The sequence below is a fragment of the Pyrgilauda ruficollis genome, unplaced genomic scaffold, assembly GCF_017590135.1.
Source record: "Pyrgilauda ruficollis isolate IOZ18807 unplaced genomic scaffold, ASM1759013v1 scaffold2, whole genome shotgun sequence".
In the NCBI taxonomy this organism is placed as follows: Eukaryota; Metazoa; Chordata; class Aves; order Passeriformes; family Passeridae; genus Pyrgilauda; species Pyrgilauda ruficollis.
In genome coordinates this window covers 14,121,470-14,145,803 of record NW_024519206.1, presented here as the reverse complement: position 1 = coordinate 14,145,803, position 24,334 = coordinate 14,121,470, and the positions used below count along the sequence as shown (strand labels likewise).

The window sequence follows — 24,334 nt, the reverse complement described above, 5'->3', positions numbered from 1 at the left end:
GGCTTGCGAATAGCTTTCATTGTCCTGAGCACCAGACCTTCCTGTCCACGCCCCGTCGGCACTGGGCAGCCGAGGTGTGAGGTAAAATGGCGGCAGCACCACGAGCGGCGCCTCGCCTGCCCGAGGTCCTACGGCCCCCCTTGCCGGAACAAAGGCCCGGCTTCGTCCGGAGTGCCGCAGGCTCCTCGGCTCGCGCCAGCATGCTGTTTGCGCTTTCTATTTGAGAAACGTGATTTGCGACTGTGGCGCTGACGCTTCATACACTCTACGAGTAAGGTGGTGGTTTTTTTATATGCAGGCGGAGTTGTGCTTAGCGTGCAGCGCTGGGCCGAGGGCTCCACTTAGCGCCCAGCGGGAGGGCTGCGGCGACTGCCGTGTTCTTCCCTCAGGCACCGGCGCTGTCATGGAGACTGCGCTCGGTGTCCGCGCAGGGGGGCTGGGTCACAGGGTTTAAATGTTTCAATTTAAAAAAAAAAAAAAAAACCTAACAAAAAAACCCCCCAAAAAACAAAAGGACTAACTTACTAACTTACTTTAGACAGAGAAGTGACTGAGGCCAGGGCCACACTGAGAAATCACGGGCTTGTGTGAGCAAAAAAAAAAAAAAAGTGAACGTTTTTCTCTCCTGGATAAGCATAAAACTGAGTGATGTTTGTAACACACGCGGGTGGGTAGGTAGGCATTTCCTCCACGTGGCCCAACAATCGTCCTTTTCCACCTTTTCTTTTGCCAAAATTCTTAACTAGTCTCCCGACTACTGGAACGAGGACCTTTATACCAATTTCTTCTTATCAATTTAAACTTCATGTTTGCAGGAATAATAGAGAGCAAACAGATTAAATTTATATTTTGACGAGGAAAAAAAAAACTGTTAATTCTGATAAGCTGAAAAACTGAATAAACCCCAGTATTCGTGACATCTGAAAATTTGGTTTCAGAGCTACTTCATGAGATAAAACAAATTAGACTTCTTTTAGAGTAATTTTAAAGGGATGAGTCACTTCAGCTGATGCTGTAGTTCCAGTATAGACAATCCATCATGGGCAGAATTTCCCACTTCAAAGCTTGAGATGGTTTAGGCTTTGGACACTGATTCAGGAGCAGTTTGATGTCTTTGTGCATCGTGTATGTAGAACAGTCTTTTGTGTAGTGCTATGTTGGCAAAATTATTTGGTAACCTTATTTGAATTGGCAAACATTTTCCATCATAGTACTGAGGACTTGAAAAGTGGCTTCGGAGGGAGATTTTCTTTTTGTTCCAGGAGAATTTTACCACTGTGCATTTTTTGTCTCCTTTTCAAGTTCTAGGAAATACGTGTATTAATAAATCTTATTTTTGATATTGCCCAGCTTTCCAGAATGCCTAAGTAGTCTGTTTATTCTTTCTTCCAGGTACATAATGTGTGAGAGTGTTAAATAAGTAAATTTTCTTTGAAAATTCTGCATCATTAGTGTGAGACACAAACACTGCACTTCCGTGGTGGCCAAGGCTGTGTGTGACAGGTGTACCAGCAGCATCTGTAGTTACCAGCAGTGTCTGTGGTTACCAGCTTCCTTCAGCTGGTTCTGGCTCTTGCTGGGCACCTCTGCTGAGAGCTGCTTCCTGTTTTAGGGCTGCCAGAGAACTTGCACGGTAAAGTGAGCACCACTTCTAGCTTGGTTCACTGACACATCCAGAAAGAAAGAAGTAGAAGCAACAGTTAGGTCAGCTTGAGGAGTTGCCATCTCAGATTTCAGTTCAAATGCCCTTTAGCTGGGTATGCAGCCAAACAAAAGCAGATTACCAGGTGGGTGAAAAACTGCTAATTTCATACTAATTTTCCTGCCAGATTTTTTAGAGTCAGTTTAGTTTGAACTGAGAAGTGTTAGAGCCAGTGAATGGTCCATCTGTGCTATTGAAATTCCTTGTCCACTGCTATATCTATAGGAAAGTGCAGGCATTCTGTTATCTTAAAATGTAATCTGGTTGATTAAGTATTTCTGTGTAAATTTTTTAGGCAGCACATGTGGAGACCCAGCGTTCAAGCAACACAGAGGGCAGTGCCTATTCAGCAGCAGTCACTCAGGGCTATGTTTTACCAGAAGGAAAAATCATGCCCAACACAGTCTTTGTTGGTGGGATTGACTTAAGGGTATGTATACACTTTTAATTGTTTAAAATGGATATAGGGTACATCAGTGGAGAATAAGTGGAAATTTTGCTCCTGTTCTAGTGTGGATTTTTTTACTAGTTTGTGGTGGTTGGGTTCTTTATTTTTTTCTTTGTGTGTGCATTTGCCAATCTAGAAGGTATTGACATGGCATGGGAGAATTCTGGAACATGTCTTGCAAAACTAATCTTTTGTTTTTATGGTGGTAGAAAATGGGTTTTAAAAATTGTACTGTCTGCTTTAAATCAGTTCTAAGCAGTTGAATGTTTTTGAAGATGTTGAAAACCTTGTTGTCTTTTAGATGAATGAAGCAGAAATTCGGAGTGTCTTTGAACAGTATGGTACTGTGAAGGAGGTGAAGGTCATCACCGACAGAAGTGGTGTTTCGAAGGGGTGGGTAGATTATGAGTAGTTTTAAGTTGCTGCTTATGTGAACAACATTCTGTAACAGGTTATATGAACAGATGCTTAGCAACACGCTTGACATGCTTAAGCCTTAATACTAGTTGCAGTTTTCTGTTGTGGTGAGTTAAGTCTGTGAAACCAGAAAATCTATACTGCTCTCTACTAAATCTGTATAATCTTAAAAATAATAGCATTAATTTTCTGATTTTAGCCTTTCTGTTCAGGGAAAAGAAGCTCACTGTCACTCTACCTTTGGAAACAAAGCTTAACTTGTGTGATGCTTACACAGCCAATTCTTTTGTAGGACTCTTCTTCTGCTGGCTAGAGTATTCAAAAATCTGGGGACAGTTCAGGATGATTAAGACAATTAAGATGGCTTATTCAGGGCAGTGACTCTGCCCTCTCCTGACACTTGTGAATAAATTCTAGAGTAAAACAGCCCAAACTTGTTTGGATGAAGACTAAGTAAGTGAACAAAGTTGAAACAAGGGAAATTCCCTTTGAATATATAGAGGAGTTCTGGATTACCGTGGTGAAACCCTTAAATAAGAAGATGAAGGACCTTACCCTGTTGAGTTCTGGGGAAGCCATCCCAGTTTTGAGGTTATCCTTCCTGATGAGAAGGAGACAGGACCCTCTTGAAGTTCCTTCCAGCCCAGTTTTTCTTAGATTCTCTGCTCAGATCCTGGAATGTCACATCTTTTTCTTCAGCATATGTAGCAATGGAAGAGCTGGAAATAAAATTAATTTTCTCTTATCCCTTGCTAGTCTGCAAAGTGAACCCTGCTGTGCAGTTAGCCAGTGTATGTTATAAGTATTGATAATCATTTAACTTATTCCATTAATGGGACACAATTGTTACTATAATGCTCTGAAATTATCTTAAATCGTATAGACCAGATAAACTAGGGAGGCAGTGAAATAAATTGTAAAACCTCTTCAGGAATTGCTTCCCTCTCACTGGTGTTCCTATAATGCCTGCTTTCATCCAGACCTCTGTAGTAAATACAAAATTTAAAGAGAAGTCTGATCTTATTTAAATTTTCAACTTTCTGAGTTGCTACTACTAACAGCAGTACTCATTTTCCGTAGTTAAAATGGAAAATTAGCCCTTATTTCTATTGCATGTTATTCTAAAATCTGGCATTTAGTTTCTTTCATCTGGCTCCATAATAGATACTGCTAGTTACCAGTAAATAAATTTTTAGGCTGAATCATATGCTAATGTCCTAGTTGATAATTTTGATGGGCAATATAATGTATCTGGCACGTTGTTAACTGGTCTTGTTTCAAAGAATTTGGCTAATAATCAGATGAAGCTGATTACTGAGTAGTCTGTTCTTCCTTTTTAGGTATGGATTTGTGTCTTTCCTGGACAATGTGGATGTTCAAAAGATAGTTGAGGTAAGCTCTTTGTCCAAATTACTCTAAGAAATTGAGGTATGAAGGCTAGAGACAAGTTTGTGGAAGCCAAGTTACGTGCCCTGTAGAGTAAGTTAGGACACAAAATATAGGGCTGCCCAAAAGGTGAACTCTCTAAAACGTGTACTGGTGGTTAAAATCTTTATGTATTTGTTTAAATAAGAAGCAAAATTAGTTTTCAGCTGATTAGTTTGTAGCCTGGTGTGGTGAAACATCTCATGTAATTTTGTTTCTGATTGCTCTCATTTATTTATGTGCTTGAAGGCCTTGAGGTGTTCGGCTGCTTGCTTTTGGTAGTGGATGACTGTCGTAGAACCCTTTTGCTTATGGCAAAAATGTAGACATTTGGTTATTGGGATGTCTTGGTTTAAGATCATTAAAGTGAGACACTAAGTAGTCTCTCCTTTAGGTTAACCAATCCCTTTCCACCAATAAGGAGAAACAAATATGGATAGATATAAGTAAAAAAATAACATTTTTCTAATGATGAAGAAAATAGCAACAGGCAAAAAAATAACAGTAATAGTCACTAGTTACAAAGTTGCTGAAATCTCCTGGACTCCCAGGGAACAAAGAGACACTTGAAATGGTGGGGTGACAGCTCCCCAAAGTTGTGGCCTGTGCAGCTGACCAACTGTGTAGTTCCAAAGACAAGGGGGAAATGGTGACAGCCCTCCCCTTCCTTACCTCTTCATTGATGAATGCAGCTGGCACTCTTCAGCAGCTGGTACTTGGTCAAGGGTTAGGACTCTCCGAGGGGTTTGCCTTCCTTGGCAGCAGACAGGCAGGTAAGGCCAGGCAGCTGGGCTGGGGTGGCTCTGCCTTCACTTCTGCAGGGCTGCCCCGTGGTGGCTGCAGACAGGCAGTCCTGGAATTCACCTTGAGCCAGTCCAAGATGCAAGAGAGAAACAAAAGCGGGGGGGAGGGGACCAGAGCAGAGCCTCTGCCTTGAGCAAAGACCATGAGGCAAGAGACAGTGCTCTCTGCCTCAAGCTTCTGAAAGGCTGGGGCACTTGCCCCACTCTTGCCTCATGGTTGTTTTCTGGCTCCCGGTCTTAAGAGACAGTAACAATTTTGGGCACAGATGGATGAGATATAATAACATTTTGGGTTACCTAGGGCATGGGAGTAACAGTATCATGGAAGACAGTATTAATTTTTTACTTACGTCAATACGTTTCTCGGGCAGTATTTGTGCATTTAGATGCACAAGTATTTGTTAAGCCTCCTTGATTGTGTTGTGGCTGTTCCTGTGTGTAGTGTGTCTAGTGCTGGCCAAACACCAGTGCACCCACTAGAACAATTTACTCATTTTCTGCTGCAAGATAAGGAGAAGAGCAAAGCAGGCTCAAAATTTTTAAAGAGTATAAAGAAAACTTTATTAACAGGACTAAAAGAAAAATGGTAAGAAATCAAAATAAACTTTCAGAACACTTTTCCTACCCCCAAGTCCTCTTTCTTTTCCTACTGACAATGTAAAGAGACAAATTAGGTATTTTCAGTCAGTTTACCACTTTTAAAATGTAATCTTCAGTTCATTTAGGGCAAGGAGCCTGTCCTCTCCTGGAATGGAGACCGGGCCTGTGGACGGTCATGTGATCTCTGCTGGGCAGCAGCTGCTCTGACCGTGCTCTCTTTCGGCCCCTGCTGCAGCTAATTCCAGCTGCAGGGCTGCCTCTGTTCTCTGCCCGGTGATTTTTCCGCAGTGCCAGCAGGATGGCTTGGCAGCTCGCAGCCAGAGCGGGGCCAGGCTGTGTGGCGGCAGGATCTCTGCCAACCTGGCTGTGTGGTGGAGCGGGGCCTGGCCCAGCCAGCGTTCAAAGGCCAGAAGAAAGTTTTTCCCAGGCTTTGTTAATTTTAAAATGTGGTTTCACAGAGGCGTGTTCAGCTTTTTTAAAGTGGTTTAGCAGGGTGTCAGTATTTGAAAACAGGCCAGCTGATTGGTTTTATCAGGTCCAAAGAAAGCTGCCAAGGTCCTTACAGAGAATCACTTAGGTACCTGGTGTATTTTTTCCTTAACTGAAAACCAAACTATGTTAAACCATGACACTGTCACCATATAGTTTTCCTCCAGCAAACACAGGACATGAAGGGGTAGAACTGTTACAGACCTTCTGATCTTGGGAGTTTGACATTTAAAATTTCTGATACCATCGCTTATAACCAGATCAGGTACTTGGTTCTGATAGACTTGGCCAGGTCACAAACCACTGACAAAGCTTTTTATTTTCCCTATTTCTCCCCAGCCTGAATACAGTAACTGTGAAAATAACATGTATTGAAATACTTGCCTCTTTGAAGTCTTTACCTCAGAAAGCTCCTGTGTCTCTGGAGGAGGAACAGTCTCTCATTTGCTTCTGAATCTCTTAGATAGGGAAGTAGATCAGAAAGACAAATCCACATAGATGTGCCAGGCACAAATGTAGTGTTCTGTGATGTGCAGATGTGTTTCCTGGCCATCCAGTTCTGTAAGTGGGAAGAGAACATGTTTGAATAAAGTGGAGAGTAATGAAACCCCAGCAGGAGATCCTTGATTCTCACCAGAAGATTTTAAAAGCTTGCTGTTGCTTCATGTCGTATGATAAAAATATACAGTGACTGCTGTACTGAGCAACAGACTTTATCTGAGAACATCTTTTTCTTCTTACTGTGTATTACATTTATTCTGCATCAGTGTGGAATGCTCACTTTGAGGTAACAGTTTCTGTGGAGCGCTCTTGAGTAGTCATTGACATTTGAGCCACGTACAGTACTGTTTTTCTGTGTGAGCTTCTTCAAAACTGGAGCCTGCAGTGTTCCTCTAATATAGTACTTACTGATCTGAGTTTGTATATTAGAGGCATATTGTGAATTTTCTTTTCAGTGCAAATTTCAGTCTGCAGGCAGTACAAATAACCTGCCATCTCAGGAAGAAGCACTTTCAGATAGAACCTGTTGGCTTCTGGAGGGGATTGAAGAAAGGAAGAAACTAACATGGGTGTTGTAGAACTCAAATTTTAGGTTACTGCACTAAATCACTTCAAGCCTTATCTGCATTGAGTGGTCACAGTGTTTTCTGTAAATTTACATGATAAACTAAAATTACTCTTGGTATCTGTGTTCATCTGCCTGTTCAACAATGCCTTGTAGCCTTGTTCTGCCTGACCGTGTTACTCTTCTGCTTTAGGTCTGTAACTGCACTCTGGTCCAGCATGAATCTGTTTGCAGTTCAGAATGGAAAGTTGTCTTTCATTTAGAGGGGAGGTCTGTCTCCTAGGGCTTCTCATTGTTGAGGTGGAAAAGTTAGTTGCATAGTTTTGGGCACAAGAGGATTCCAGCATTAATTAAAAAATGCCCAAAATCAACCAGGACACTTTCCCCTGAAAATAAAAATCAAAAAAGTCCACCTGTCAAACTAGTCAGGATATTGCACCTTTTTTCACCCCGATATATCTGTTGAATCATCTTCTCATACTGATAGAAATTAGAATGAGCAAGATGTTTTAAATCATTATATTTATTCTTATTTTACAGGCAGCAATACAACTGCTGTTGCCTGTTCAAAGCACTTCTTCCTGTAGCAGAAATGGGAGAAAGTTGAAAAACCACATTTTCTTCTGAAGCAGGTGCTTCTGTAGAGTTGCATGTGATAGAGAATCTAGACAGACTGTCTCCATCCAATACTGACTGTAATGCTTGGTACTAAAATTGTGCTAATGGGGCTAAACCAAAAATCTTTGACTAGAAGCCTAAGACTGTGGTCGCTTGCCAATAGTACTCTCACTGAGACAGGAATAGTTAAGACGTGTGTCAGCGGCGGGGCTGACAGTCACTGATACATAGTTGCAAATTCAAGTAGTGCATGTTACTGTTAGGGCAAGTGATACATGATTTTGGTGAGTAGGCAGCTGAGCTGAGGGCACTGCAGGATATCTGTGTTAAAGGCATATGGTCTTGAGAGAGGAGGCTGGAGGCTGTTGAACATTTATGAGAGTTACGTACTGTGGTGTAGAAGCAGAGTCCAGTCTCTTTAGAATCCTACAAACCTCTCACCTTGCTGATTCCCAGCTTACAAAGAATAACCTGTCTTTCAGTCACAAATCAACTTCCATGGTAAAAAGCTGAAACTGGGGCCAGCAATCAGAAAACAACAAAACTCAAGTAAGTATATCTAAGTAAATTTGTTCATATTGCAGGTATTATAATATGTTTTTTTCCTAATTATACATAATTATCCTTGCAAATACTTTTTATCTGATGCAGTATGTATATTTCAGTTAAACCTGGTTTCTGACTTCTGTGACCTCACTTCTATGATATTTTAATAAGAGTGAGGTTGGTATCACAGTACAATACAATTAATATTGAATTAAATTTGAGACTCAAAACCCTTAAGGTTTTTTTCCAGCTTGAATTCAGATTCCTAATTAAATACATGCTATGTCTTAATATTTTTTTTTTATCTGTTTCAAAAGAGGATTCCTGTGTGCATCCCAGACAAATAGTTCTTGGTCCTCCTCCAACACAGTTCCAGAGTGTATGGGGTAATCAGAATATGGAGACATATGTGCAGCCTCCACCTGTCATGAACCCAGTAACACCATATGTTCAGGTAAGACTGCTCCTGACACTAGTTTTGAATCATAATGAAATACTTTTTGAAGGTGCAAGCACGTACAAATTTTGGATCATGGATTGAGAGTCCAATCTGATCTTACCTGCCTGTTTTCGTATTGCCTTCCCCAGTAAGAAGCACCCAACTTCAAACCACTTCAAAGGAATGCCAGCAACCTTGAAAAACTGATTCAGTGCTGTTAACTCATTATAAAACAAGAGGGAGATACCCTTTAAGAATGAGAGCTATTGAAAGTTGAGGGAAGATTGAGTTATTATTGCCTGTCACAGATGCAGTTCACAAATGAAATGTATCCAGATATTTAATGTGTTGCTGTCCTGCTTCAGAATAAACTACGAAATTTAAAACGTATTTTTGTAAACTAAGACTGGGATCAGAAGGTATTTCAGGTACCTTTCTCTTCTAGCCAAACATATCCTTGGTTTTCAACTGCTGTTGTGTTATAAGAGCACTGTTCCAGCATCTGCTGTTAATAGCTGTGCCCAGCACAGTATTCCCTGCAGGACATCACTGTACTGGTACTTCAGATGAACATTCCTTCTGAGGTGTGGGTACAGTGCTTCTGGCTTGGATATGAGTCCTGAACCAGATCAGGCTCTTACTGCATTAGCCTGTATGATGGGGCAGTACTGACTACAGTCTGATCCTGTTTTGTATATCTTAAGCAAAGAGGAAGAGCAAACTTGCAGAAATACTTTCTTGCAAGGCAGAGAGCTTGATAGTCTTCTTGCTGGTTCTCTTTAGTTTATTAATTTAAGAGCATTAATTCTCTTAAAGGCTGGAATGTGCCTTTAACTGTTCCCCAAAGAATCTGAGGATTCATGTTAACAGTGTCAGAATACTTTCAGGAAAGAAATACGAGGAAATTGTCTTAATTACAATATTTAGCTTCCTTTGCCTTCTAGAAACTGATCCTTCAGATTGTACTCCATTATTTCATAGTAGTCAGTCTGCTTCAGATCTGCTTGTCAAAGTTTATGGCATGACTTGCACTTCTGAAATTACTTGAAAGATCAGTTACAAGAAGAAATGGGATTTTTAGATCTATAAGACTTGGAATCTCACTTTATAGATGCTATTAGTGCTTGAAGTGCTGAAGCAAGCCCGGTGAGAAATCTAAGGGTTGCTTTTAAATAGTGAGTGTAGTCTGGACAGGAATTGAAATAACAGTGTAGCTTCTAAAAATGTGCTGCTGGCTAATACCTGTACAAATATCATACTTGTATCTTGCTTCAAACTTGTGGGGTTTTTTTTAAAAAAAAGCTTTCTTTGCAGCCCTATCCATACAGTTCATCACCAGCTGTACTGCTAAAGCAGCAAGTTCCCATAGGCTATCAACCAGCTTACAACTATCAGGTATGTAAAGTTTTAGTAGAAGCAGAAAGGCTGTTGGATACATGACTAAGCTGGAATGAAGTGTTAACTGGAGTCTAATCTCTGTGCTTCTCATTCTTGGAAATCTATTTTCCTTCAGTTCTTCACAGCTACCAAAGCAAAAATAAAATAGTGATGAAAACCACTGAATAACTTAGCACACTCTTCTTTTTATAGTTTCATTACTTGTTTTATTGCAGTATATTTAAGAAAAAACTTTGAAATTAGAGAAAAGTGTGTGAATTGGTACTTGTGGGAGGGAGCTTTGCATTTGTACATGCTGTAGTGTGGGATTCAGAATCTTATCTATTCTGTTTGATGTATGTAAGGGGGATGGGCTCTTGCACTATAAAAATGTAAGAGAAAGTGTTTAGCTGATAGTGGGGTTTGAACTCACAAGTGAAGTGGGTGGCTATGTCCTTTACTGATGCTAAACTAGGAGTAACTGGAAGCAGCTAGAGGCTTGAGATCTGTTTTCAGTGTTGGTATTTGGTTTCCCTTATTTTCCTGATATTTAGAAATAATTATTAATTTTCTTTAATTTGGAGTGAGAAGGCGATAGTTGAATAAAATAAGGTATCTTGCTGGATGTAAGAATATTTATTAACTAATTGTTTTGAGAAAAATCCAAACATGAAATGCTATAAGCAGTGGCTCCTACAGAGCAGTTACTTGTCTGTGTTGGAAATGAATGAGTAAAAGGTGCTTCTTGTCCAATTTCTGTTTAAGGCTCAACCACAGTGGTTTGCTGGGGAGCCAAGAAATTATGTAGTACCTCCAGCTCCGGTAAGTCTACAAAGTTAGACATCTGAAACTGTCTTCTTAATTAGCACATTATTTTTAGAGCTTGATACTTTAAAAAGTCTATTGTCTGGATCTGTGTAATCTGGTCTACAAAAACCTGTAATTGCTGATAAGATTGTGTTCAGAATTTCTACTGATGTAGTGCTTTTTTGAGTTACCTGGTGGAACAGATCTGCCTGTTTTTGGCACTAGAACTACATGTTCTAGTCAGAATTCTGGAATTCTAAATAAAATGGAGTTGGTTTTTCTGGAAAGGTTGAAGGAAAAATAAGTTGACCTAATGCACAATTTTTTTGAAGCTTAAAAAGTCTCCATGTTCTTGGCAAATACTGATGAATTTTTTTGGCTCCTTCCAATAAGTTTTAAAAGTTTTTCCAGGCTGCTACAAACTGTAGATGGTGCTGCTGGCCTCTGAAAAAATTCATTGCTTTCTGTGACTTAATGCAAGTAGTGCCTGTGTGAAAGGGGAAAAAATACTCTGTATTTGTTTACAATGTCAGAATTTAAACTTGCCCCGTGGACATTTTTAGGTATATTTATTGACTACAGTTTTGATTAAGTGTTTAAAAGCTGTAATAAATAATTTTCTTGTGAATGGTGTTCTTTTCCTGAAAGCTGTCACAAGTCATTGAAATATTGATTACACTATTGGCTTGAAATAGTTTTTTTTAATAACATCCATAAATGTGGTACAGCCATAATGTATCACTTTACAATTCAATGGTAGCAGGCCAAAATGTTTTTAGAGTAGGTGTGCATGGGAGTTTCACTGTTAAATGTTACAAGCTTGATTGTAGGAGCAGACACCTGTTCCAGAACTATCTCAGTTAAGCAACTTTAAGTATCATTCTTAACTGTCTTAGTAAAATGGGTCATGACACAGTATTTCCCCTACTCATGAGACTTCAAAACTGTGAAGATAAAGTTGTCACAGTTTACGGATAGATGAGGATCACTGACACCATAACTGTGCATGTTTTTCCAGTGTTACTGAAACATTGTAATACTTAAACTCTATAGATGTATACTTCAGTGAACTATCATGGCTCTGAGGATCCAGTATTTATACAGATGGAATGTGCTGTTCCAGATCTCATGCAGTTGCCTAGCAGCCCACAAAAGGTAAGTGCTTTCTTAAAACTTTAATATTCTTTATGATAAATAACATTCACAGAAATTTGCACATGAGGGTTATGTGGCTTTGTCAAGGGCCTTGGACAGATATCCTAGAAATCAGGGTTATAGTTGCCACGTTCAGCCTGTTGTTAAGTCCCATGTATCTGTACAGCTTCAGAAGTCTCACATTTCCTTGAAACTGTCAGTGCTTGTTTGCAGTGCTGAGGGCTGGAAAAAGTGTGTCTTCTACTTCATTAAGTCTACTGACAAGACTTTGCCTAATCTGTGGAAATTCCAGGGAAAATTACAGGTACTAAAAAAGCAGGTTGGATAGCACTGCCTGCTGTCTTAGGTAGATTTATTTTAAGCTTCAAATATCTGAGTTGGTAACTTTCTCCCTTTCTCACTGTTTTGTGGAAGGTAGCCCCAATTTAGTGAACAGTTGGCTCTGAATTCAGTTTTCTAAAGGAGAAATTTCATTTCTCAGCTGTCAGCCTCATCCACAAGAGAACTGGCGTGTCATTGATTAGAATTGTTATGCTGTAACACTGAAGGGGGATAACGAGTTAGTAATTTTAAGATTTGGGGGGGGTGGACAAAAAAATTACAAGTGTCTCACAAGGCAGTTGAGGAATCCTGATTTCCAAGTAAACCCTGTCACACACTGGCATTGTTAGCTAGTAATGCTCCAACTAAGAAAGTAACTTACATGTGCACCTATAACTGTATTTCAGAAGTGTGTGGACAGGGCCATGCAAACAGTAGTATCCTGTCTGTCTAATCCTGAGAACCAGCTGACAAATGACTTTGTATCACAAGACAGCAGTGTAAAGGTATGCAGTGAAAGTAAAATTATATCCCTGAAACATAGCTGACCTTCAGTGTGTTGACCTACAGGGTACCATAAAGATGAAGCAATTCATATCTGTGAATGACACTTGAATTTTTTCTTCCTTGTACATGCTCTGAGATGTTTGGCTCTCAGTTGCTTAATGGTGGAAAGAAGTGGTGAAATTGGATTCAGTGGGTTTAATCAGGACAGCATGAAAAATTGCTGAACAGTCAACTAATGAACAATTAGAGCATAAGTCTGGCTAGTCATTTCTCAGTGACATGGCTGAAAGCAGTAGATTACTCCCTAGTTTGGACAGAGGATGTTGAGTTTAAACCTTGATAGTCTTTACAGTGAAATAGCTACTGTGGATGGTGGCTAGTTATGCTTTATTTCTGCTTTAACCAACAAATTGTAGTCCAGGTTGGTAGCTGGTTGTAATTTTTTTGCTGTATGTGTTCTGTTTTTGTAGATTTGCAATCTCTGATTACATTGCAAGTCATGTGTAATTTCAGGTTATGAATTTCTAAGACCTTGCTTCCTTTTTGTAAAACAACAGATATGTGAACTAGACAGTTGTACTCTAAAATGAGAATGTAGCAGCTGTGTTTTGTAAGTTTTGGAGAGGGGTGAGTAGAGCACAGGGTGCCTGGAGATAGTTTGCATGAAACTTTGGTTCCTTTATTCTGATTGAGTTTTTTTTCTTGTCCTCTCTTCTATCCCATCCCAGGAGGGTAAGACATTCCACTTCAGAAAAGGAAAGACAGTACACAAAGCCATTTGATCAACAAAGACTTCAGAGTATCTAAATTAATTAACTAGATGGTACTGCAGTTCAATGTAGCAATACAGAATGTAACATTTCTCAGTTACTTCAAGTTATGTTTGTGCTCATGTTCTACCTGTTCTGATACTGTTGTTGCTTGAATAGTTTGAAGTTCAAAGTTGTAAGACTTGATAAACTTCAATGTTACTGTTTGTGTCTTTCCCCTGATAGCTGACTGGAATGTTAAAGAGTTTGTATGTTTCCTTTATGTGGATTTTTCTCTGAGCTTTAAGGTACAGTTTGCATATTACACATTGTTTTTCATTAACACACGGTTTTTCGTTAACTACAATTTGACTCATATTGACCAGTTAACTCCTGCAGTTTAAAAATGGAAGTAGTTATTTGCCCAAGAGAATGTGTTTTAAGACTGAGCTTTTAAATCAGTGCAAAAGATGAGAAGTTGAGCTGAACGCCTGTAAGTCCTGCTTGCCTTTAGATGACATAATCAATGTGATTATGTTCATTGATGACAGTCTCTGTACCTGCAGTCTTGAGCATCACTATTATTTTTGGGTAAGTAATGAAGAGAATCCTAAAATTCCTGTATGTAACTTAAAATGCAAGAATGTTATCTGTATTGGACACTCAGTCAGCCAATACAAGGTTTTTTTACTTGAAAAATCTTAGCAATGCCTGTATTTTAAACTTCTGAGAAAATACTGCACTTATATAAACCTTTGTTATATGATGCAAACTGTTAATCAAAGAATGTGTATGACTGTTTTAATAATCATGTAGATTTTAGATGTGTATTGTGAAACAGTGAAATAAATTTTTACTTTGCTTTGGTTTCCTAAATTTCTGGTGTGACAAATCTAAATAACAGCTTGTTAAAGCTGTTAAAAACTTACTACTCTATGGGAAATTTCCAGTTGCTATAAATCTCTAGTAACAAACTTTCATTTTGTGTAGATGCTAGCTGAAGCTTCAAAAAAATAGAATTGTGTATGTGTTGGGTCCTAGCTTGCCTTTTTTCCCCCTACTCAAACACTTCAGTCTCTCCAGACACTAAAAGAAAAACTATGCCTCTCTTGTTAAGGATATGTGTGTGTATATATATATATAATACATGAGCCTGTTTTGGACTGAATGTCCAGCTTTAAATTTCCAGAACGTTAGAACGTTTAGAGATAGAAATGGCTAGGCAAAGACTTAGCCAGAAATACATGTTAGTGAAATACAGAGAAGGGAACTGGATATGTAAGATACTATGGCTAGAGCAAATGTCCAAGGACTGCTTCTCAGGAGTGTTGTGGATAAAACTGTATTTAAGGAGGGTGGGGGAGAACGATAAATTTTTTTTGAGCCACTTTATGCAGCTTTGTACCAATGTTCTAATAGCATAAATTAACCTGGGAAAAGCAAAGCCCATACCAGTTTCTCTACTCACTGTTTCATGTTACTGAAGATAGTATTGAGTGTGCTCCCATGATACTGATTTGCCATGTTTTTTTCAGACTCCTGTTTTAAAGATTATGGCTTGATTGTGCTTAACTTCTGTGTTAGCAGCTTTTTTGCAATGGTTTTTCCAGTATTGAATCAGGACCCTGTCCTTTCCAACTTTCAGTATCTCAACAAACTGCATGTTGTTGCAAAGCTCTGATGTTAGTTTATTGATAAAAGGTAGTTGTTTCTTTGCAAATGCAGAGTTCTTTCCAACTTGATTTAAGTTGGCTTGGTTGTCCCAGACCTTAATTGTAGGCTTTCTGCTGTATCCCTTAGAAAATACAGAGGCCCCTATGCATAGCTGTTTCATTGAAGAGTCCCACCACCAAAAAAGAGCTTAAACCAGAAGATGCCTACATAGAGTACAGTTTTCTGTTTATTTGATTGAGTGTTATGCACAGGATCATCTGGTGAGCAAGTTGATTGTACAGTGCGCTTGAAATGGTACTAGGTTCTTACAGGCATGCTGAGAGGTTTTATCACAGGGGAATAGCCAAGACTTTACAAATGTATATATTTTTTTTCTTCCATTAGATCATGTTGTGCTGGTTCTGCTAGCTGCTTACCTGTAGAGCAACCCATGCATTTTTAATGTTCTTTTGATCTATAGTACATAACATAAGGTACAACACAAAACCAAAAAGTACATCTCTTTCCTGTTGCATTCAGAAAATTGAGACATCTGTTTAACATTGCTGTGATTGAAGGCATTTCCAAAATTAGTGCATGGTTGGAGCATTTTGCAAATTTGTACCCCTTGTATTCTCAAATCAAGTGGACCATGTTAACTGTGAATTAGCAGGCAGTAGTCAGTCCTTTTGCATCCGCATGTGCTTGCACACAGTGTATGTTCTGTGAGAGACTCAAAAACTTTGGGTGTACTTTAAATATTAAGACAGCTCTTTGTCAAAAGAAACAATTGCGTAGACAAGATAGAAAAATACAATGCTTGCATTTAATTGGTGTTCTAGAGCTATGACACTTGGTTTGTTTTATTTCTTATCTGAAGTACCCCACTTTGCTGTTTGATGACCTTTTCACATCTTTTTAAACCCTGTGCCACCTGACAGAATTATTCTTGGAATGAGACAGCCAGACAGATGGTATTCTTGGATCTCCATTAGATTGTCTGGCACAGATGCTAATTCCCTCTCAAAATGGAAATATTTTTTTCCTTCTAGGTATTTGTGTGCTAAACTGTATTAATCTGAAGGTGATGTGATCCTTTATTGCTACAGAGAAACGAAAGTGTTTTCCCTTTTGTATTTCACAGGGCTTTCTTTTGTATGCCTTACTGAAAGAGATTTTTGAAGTCCTCTAACAGATCTACACTCTATATTCCTTGCAAGAATTACTTTCTAGACCAGTATTTTAGAAGAGATGTAAAATTTAAGAGCTTTAATGTCTGCCAATTTTAATGTTGCTGAGAAAGTTTTAAAATTATTCCAAGCTGTTAAGAAAATTGAGGTTTCTTCAGGTAGAATATGCATCTCAAAAATCCTGAAGTAGCTTTACAACCCAGGATTCTTACTTCCTGCTTCGTTTCTGCTCTAAAATTTGAGCTGAAGCTTGGGAGACAAACTCATATTGTAAGGTTTAGAGAAAAAGGCCTCAGCTGAGTTTAAAAAGACATCTGTATTGTCCCAGTGACTGTTCAAGCTTCAACTAAAGGGTTTGTTTGTGGTTTTTTTTTTATTTGGTGTGGGTTTGGTTTTGTTTTGTTTGGGGTATTTGGGGGTTTTTTCCAAGTAGTATGAATTTGTATAGTGGGTGCTCAAGACAAACATGAAAAAGGATTTCCTACTCCTTCACCTTAAGGTTGTGAGACTGTAGAAAGTATAGAAATGAGGGCAGGATTTATATTTAAAAACATGTTGCTTAGAATATTGATGCTGCTAGTCCAGAAGCAATTACTGTATGGATAGTTTTTCTGATTTTAATTATCTCAAAAATTCTAAATATGTACTCAAAGGTGCATGCTATAGCTAATATATTGCTGATGTGGTGGGATATTAGAAGTACTGTTTATAAGACAGTACTGATGGGTCAGCAGTACTCCTTCTCTTTGGATGTGTGTATCATGCCCTTTAAGCTTCTGTTCACCTTTTTCTGTAAGTAGGTGTCCAAATTTCAGGATATTGTTTAAACTACTTGGTGTTCATACTGGATGACCTTAAAAGATCCCTTTCAACCCAAACTGCTCTATGATTCTGTCAAGGAGTCTGCTTTCCCCTACCCCATCCAGGATCACTCTGGATTTAATTGTTTTAGGCTGTCTTAATAATGGTTTGCTGTGTGGTGCCCTTTTTGTCTGGAACAAACCTAACCAAATCTCTTTTCACCTATTATTTTGTGCTCCTCTATGAAAGACTCTTCAATGAACTTTTAAACTTCTTGTAAAGTCTTCCTAGAACAATTTAGAATTAAACCCACCAATTTAAATAGAGGTTGTCTTCTTTTCCTAGGAAAGAATTTATGCTTACAACTGTAAATTAATTCGTGCATCTTTTCATGGGATGGCTTGAGTTGGAAGGGACCTCTAAAGATCATTTAATTAACTCCCCTGCAATGAGCAGGGACTTATCCAACTAGGTCAAGTAATTCAGAGCCCTCTCCACTCTCACCATAAATGTTCCCAGGGATGGGACATCACCATTCCTGGATGACCTATTCTGGTGTCTTGTAGACCTCACAGAAATGTCTTCATTCTGTCTGGTATAAATCTGCTGTCTTAGTTTAATGCCATAACTCCTTAACTTACTAAAATGTCTCAGTCTTTCTTACACGTTCCCTTTAGTGGTGAAAGGCCCCAGTGTTGTCTCCCTGAAGCTTCTCTTTCCAGGGTGAGCAATCCTAGCTGTCTTCACAGCAGAGTTGCTCCAGCCCTCTGATCATCTTTATGGCCCTTCTCTGGACCTGCTCCAACAGGTCCTGTGCTCAGTACTCCAGGTGGATGCAGTACTCCAGGTGGTTTCACCAGAATGGCAGAATTACTTTGCTTGGGGGAAAAGGGGACAAACAACCAACCCAGTGTTTTGACCTGTAGCAGTTAATAGGGTCATGCGCTGCCGAGTTGTGCAACCATCCAGTTCTTAGCATAAGTAGATTTTACTATTCCTGAGTGTAAGGAAGCAGTTAAGTTATTAAAATGGGATTAGTGGCTCCTATATATCACAAAAAAAGATAAATAATGCCTTTTATAAAACATGTAAAGAGGATCCTACATGCATACAGTGAAGTAATCATGTAGAAATGTGTTCTGAGCACACACACTTCAATTTCTAGCTTTTAGGAGGACAGTGAGGCAGGGAATTAGAATATGAATTTGTCAGAGGCCATACACTTAGTCAGAATCATTTAGGTTGGAGAGGATGTTTGAGATCGTTGAGTTCAGTCTGTTAATCTAACACTGCTGAGTCCAACAGTTTCCCCAAGTGCCACACCTCAATACCTCTAGGAATAGTGACTGCTTTTTTGGGCAGCCTGCTCCGACACTTAACAGCTCTTCTTTGTGAGGAAATTTGTTACTGAATGTCAAAGGTGACCCTCCCTTGGCAAGATATGAGGCCCATTTCTTCTTGTCCTGTTACTTGGGAGAAGAGGCAGACCCCCAGCCTCCTGTGTTGAGAGATAAGGTCTTCTCCTTTTCTGAAGGCTAAACAGCCCCAGTTTCCTCAGCTGTTCCTCATCAGATTTGTGCTTCAGATTCCTTACCAGCTTTCTTGCCTTTCTGTGGACATGCTGTGGTGCTTCATTTTTCTTCTAGTGAGGAGTCCAAAAGAACACTGTATTCAAGATGTGGCCTTGCCAGAGTCCAGTACAGGGAGACAATTGCTTCCTGGATCTGGCTATCATATTTTGTGATACAAGCCAGGGTGCAGTTGGCCACCTGGGAGCACTGTAGGCTCATGTTCAGGCTGTCCTGTCCCACGCAGGGCCTAGCAGCTGTTTTGGGACTGCTGTGCACCCGGGGAGTCTGACTAATTTAAACAAAGCATTATGAAGCTCTGTGGTGGGTGTTGATGCAATGTGATTTCTGCCTAGTGCCCTGAATGTCCAAGTGGAGAAATTCAATGAAGTGCAGTAGATGGTGGGAGTGACTTAGGATACTCTTTAAGAAGAGACTGTTTGCTGATGGTGCTCAGCTGTAGAGGTTGCAGCTCCCTGTGGTCCCACCTGATGCCCTTACAGGTAACTGAACTGGCCCCGTTGGTGTGTCTTGTTCAGTGTGGTGTCCATGCAGCTGTAGCCTCTGTGACTCTGAGCCCCAGGGGCATCTTGGGCTAGAGATGACCAGCACCAGGGCTTGCCCAGGTGGTCCTTTTCTGCCAGCACAGTTTTCAAGGTACTCTTCAACAAGCCTGTAGTGTTTCATGCAGTTGTTGTGACTCAAGTGCAGGACCTGGCACTTGGTCTTGTTGAGTCTCCTAAAATTGGCTCATCGATCCAGCCTGTCCAGGTCCCTGTGCAGACCTACTTCCTGCCCTCCTGCAGATTAACACTCCTGCCCAAATTCATGTGTTCCACAACCCAGGGAGTGTACACTTGATCTTGTCCAAATCATTGATAAAGACACTAAAGAGGATTGGTCTGAATACTGAGCACTTGGGACCCCCATTAGTGACCATCTAGATTCAAGTCCTGTTTGCCAGTATTCTCTGGGCCTGGTAATCTTGAAGATTTTTACCTAGCAAAGCATCCACTTCTCCAACCCATGAGCAGCTGGTTTGCCCAGGAGAATGCAGGGGAGAACTATCAAAAGCTCTGCTAAAGTTTACTAAAGTCAGGGGGCTGGGTACCCCAAGAACAACTGGTGGAAATCTGAAGGTAGCCTATTAACTTACTGGGGGAGACCCAGCTTGTTTTACAGTGCCTCATGGAACTGAGCAGCTCACATGTGATTTTCAGGTAGGTTTCAAGTCTGCTGCAGGTGATGTTTTCATTACAGCCTTCAGAGGGGTTTTCACATCCAGGCCTACATAACAGACTCGGGCTGTAACTATGAAATGCCAAAGAGCAATTACACTGAAAACATCACTAATCAAGATATGTGCTTACAGCATATAGACAAAAAGCTTACAGTGTGAATAAGATTTCCTTTAATGTTGTTTATTAAATTTATTTTGAACAATTGTGCAGAATTGATTTGCCTAGAATTTGGCGGGGGGGGGGGGGGGGGGGGAAAAGAAAGGGCATTGTGTTGAAAGACAGGGCACTTCCCAAAGTAGGTATTTTCCTTTCTGTTAGATGTTTCAATTGTGCAGATAAAAATTACCAATATAGCACTAATGTTAGAAATGTTAACTGAGGTTGCTTGCTTGGTACTCCTGGTTTTACTAGAGAAAAAACTTTGTACTCCTTACTTTCACTAGAGTAGAGATCTTTATACATAATTAAGCAACCTATTTACTGAATCTCTTCTAGAGAAGAGTGTTGCAGTGATGGGCTGTGGTTTAACCCCAGCTAGCAACCAAGTACCACACTGCTGCTTGCTCTCTAGTCGGATCAGGGAGATAATTATTAGAATGGTAGCTAGAAAATTTGTGGGTTGAGGTAAAGGCCTTTGTAATAGAAAAAGCAAAAGCCTCATACACAGGCAAAACAGAACAAGGAATTAATTCACTTCTTCCCATGAGCAGGGAGGTGTTCAGCTATTTCCAGGCCAACAGGGGCCCATCATATGTAACAGCAACTAGGGAATATAAATGCCATCACTCCAAGCGTCCCCCACTTTTCCTTCACCCCACTTTATAAACTCAGCATGAAGTCCTGTGGTCTGGACCATCCCTTTGGTCAGTTGGGGTCACATGTCCCCACTGTCTCCTTCCAGTTTCCCATGCACACTGAGTCTCTTTGCTGGCATGGCAATACAAGAAGTAGACAAGGCCTTGGCTCAGTGTAAGCACTGCTCAGCAATAACATCTCTGCATTTCCAGCACACTGTTCAGCACAAAACCAAAACATCCTCATGCTAGCCATTGTGCAGAAAACTAACTACACACAGGTCTTTGCTGGTAAGGCACTTCCTGTAAATGCTGGATTCCATGTGTTTTTGACAGTGAAGTAAGTGTGTGATCTTTCTATTTGTTACAGTATTTATAAAACTGAAATTGCCAGTTCTGCTTATCTCAGTGTTGTATTAGTTATTCCCTGACTTAGAGAAAGACAGACTCTGAAAGTGCATGTTTTCTTAGGGAATCTGTGATAGTTTCATGAATTAAAAGTGCAATTGTGTTAACAGGTTTTTAAATGTAGATTTTTCAAAGTAAGATAAAAATGATCAATAGTGGTGAAGTTTCCAAAACAGCATTTTAGTGCTGTGTTGCCCATTAGTAGATTATGAAGTCTGGGCTGATGAGCTTTGTTCTGCTGTGGTTTCCTGAACTCAGAAAGGTGTGCAGCAAACCTCAGAATGCCAGGCTCTAGAAGATGGGCAGCTGCTGTGCTGTGTGACAGCTCACACCAAAGCCTGATTTTTGCACTGAGACAGTACTAAATGTGGCTGCTGGGCTGAAGGAAGCCTGGAAAGGGATTTTTCTTACTTCCCATGCTATATGTAACTTGATTGTATCTCTTCAGCTTTTAAAAACAGTATTTTAGGCACTTGATTCCATGAAGAAATACCCGTAAGAGGTTCAGGAGCCTTGAGCTCCTGGTGAGTCAGTAGATTGAAATAAAAAATCCTGGAACTGACACTTCAGCAAGTCCTTCTGTGTCCAGGGAAAAGAACATCATCTGTGTTCCTGTGTAAATTCAGGGCCACTGAAGAAGCATTTCATGTTCATTTCCATTTCCCTTAGCTTGGTGGGGAATTGAAGCACATCAAGTTCTGAAAGGGCTCATGCTTTTTCAAACTCATAAGCAGGCATTAAAGTCAGGCTGGCAATAACTGCAAGCAAGAGCTCCTCCAGGCAAGTGAGGTTTGGTTAAAATAGTGAGCAGTAGACTGTACTCATTCTTTAAAATAAGCTTTAAAACTGCTCTTTCAAAGAGCATTCTCAAATAAATGAGACTGAAATATTTTTGCATTTTAAGAATTGACTTCAGCCTTTAGTCCTTGACTGTTTGATCCATTTTTGAGAAACTATGCATGAATATAACATAGATCAGTACGGTGACTGAGCTGAGTGCAGATGAAGGTGTAGGAATTCTTAAAAGCTAAAGATACATGAGGAGTTCACTTTTTGTATTATTTCTTGTTCACATTCTGCTTTGTAATACTTCAGTGTGATCTGTCTGGCTTACGTCTGGTTTATAACCATCTCGGTTCTATTTCTGCCTGTTAATCTTCACACTGTGGTGGACCCAGCTGGGCAGTCCATCATGTACGCAGAATGGTACCAGTTGCCATGACAGCATATAGCTACCTACTGCTGGCAGAATAATAGCCGTGTGACTTCTTTGGGAAGTGTCACCATGTCATTTAGTCGTCAGCCAGCAGGTGGGGCATTGAGCTAACAGAAACCTGCCAAATACTGTAATTTATAAAACCTTTCTCTTGGGGAACACCCCAGTTTGTCCTTTTTACAATAAAAGCTGTCTATTGCAGAATGTAGTGATTCTTATTGTGGGCTAATTAATTTTTTGTTAAAAAATATAGCCCTAAGAAATGCAATGAGAAGGCTTTGTAGATTGCCAAAAACTGTGTTATGAATTGTAGTGGGCTTGGAAGAAAGGTGGGGTTTGTGAGCAGGTTTGACACTAGTTCCAAGTATATCATCAGGACAGAGCTGGGCATTCCATAGGGAAGTTTGAAACACTGATGTATTCCTTAGCTGAAAAAATCAGCTCATTCGTAACTCTTTTCACTTCCTTTCTTTATTGTACAGTGCTTGCAATTCAAATCCTTAAATGAACTCAACAGTATTTCAAAGGATTATAAGTCAGAAAAGGTCTTGGTTTTCCTTTCAGCTTTCAGGTAAGTATAGTTTATTCTAAAATCTCAAGAATCTGACAAATAGAACACAACAAAAAGAAAAGCCTGTAGAGATACCCAAACTCAATATATTTTGAATCTACTTATTTATCCACCTTCATTGTTCCCTTTTTTACAAAGGTGGTGTTGAAATGAGTAAGAACACGGACCACTTCTTTAAACTGGATACTCAGTCTCTCTGTTCTTGTAAATGGAACACAGTAATTGCCAGTGGGTGGCAACTCAGATACGTGGTTTGCACTTTCTACCAGTGCTTGGTGTTACCTGTTGTTTTCAGTGTTTCCTAGGACCAGATCCCTCTAGGTTGGTTGGAAAAAGGGAAGCAGTTATCTGGCAGAAATTGTGGATAACTTAATTTTCAGTTGCTATGTCTGCTTCCCCATGGGAACTATGAGCTCTATGAAATGTTTGCTTTCTTGGATGACATTTTCCAATATAAATGACACTTTATGATAGGGTATTATGAAGCCAACAGTGAACAGAGTAAGAAAAAAAGAGTTAGAGTTTACTTACATATTTGCTTACCTTATTAAAGAAACACCACTAAAGAAGTGAAAAAATAATAAAATATTATTTTGCTGAGTTTCTACATTTGATAGAGGCTCTTAAATAGTTTTAGTTAAGAACTACTGTGTGTGTCTAGATCAATGTTTTTCTAGTTCAGTATTGTATGTCATTGCCATTATTGGAAACCTGTCTGTAAATGGAAGAGTAAAAAGGAAAAAAAATAGATCCTTGAGAACATGGCTCAGCTTCTAGTAGCTTGTGTCTGAGGTTTTCATCTTGTCTTTTATTCTTCCTTTTGGTATATACTGAAGAGAGTAGCAAGGCAGGCTGTACTAAAATATTTTGCCACAATGTCATAAAATGCAGTTATAAATAAAAATAGTAATATTTGCTGCATAAGTGCAATGTGTTTTCATCCTTGCCTTTAAGACTTAGTAATGTTTTAACCTAAATAACAATCCATTAAATTGTAACAAGCCTGTTACTTTAAAAAAATTCAAAAGATGAAGCCAATTTCTTTCATAGACTGTTAGGATTCTTTGACAGATTTTTTTGCCATACTCAATGTTCTGAAAAGAGTTTGAATTCTGTACAGAAAAACCCAATCCTGTGATGGAACTGCCTAAATAAAAGGCAGTTGCTAGTAATATTATGTATTTACACCTGCAGGTCTCCAGAAGTACTCTTTGTTTGTTGTGAATATTGCAGTTTCAAGTTCTGTGTACATGTTGCCTAAGCACCCAAAAATATCCTCTATGCAGAATTAGAAGCAGCTCCTTAGGCCACAGGACAAGTTACGTCAGGAAGGTTCTAGTGTATCTCATGAAGTATTGCCTGAATAAAGTTTTTAACAAATGTAGGGGACATTTGTAGGGGACATGATAACTCTGATTGTGTC

The 24,334-nt window shown here is 39.6% G+C and overlaps 1 protein-coding gene across 1 annotated transcript; it reads left to right on the top strand.

Moving 5' to 3' along the window:
* The first annotated feature begins 86 nt into the window (after positions 1 to 86).
* Positions 87 to 13,502, top strand: DAZL (deleted in azoospermia like). The gene is made up of 12 exons (XM_041466226.1): positions 87 to 92; positions 155 to 271; positions 1,998 to 2,132; positions 2,452 to 2,543; positions 3,908 to 3,959; positions 8,051 to 8,117; positions 8,432 to 8,568; positions 9,868 to 9,948; positions 10,696 to 10,752; positions 11,791 to 11,892; positions 12,621 to 12,719; positions 13,449 to 13,502. The coding sequence occupies exons 1-12, from the start codon at positions 87 to 89 to the stop codon at positions 13,500 to 13,502; spliced, it is 999 nt and encodes a 332-aa protein (XP_041322160.1).
* Positions 13,503 to 24,334: the final 10,832 nt, after the last annotated feature.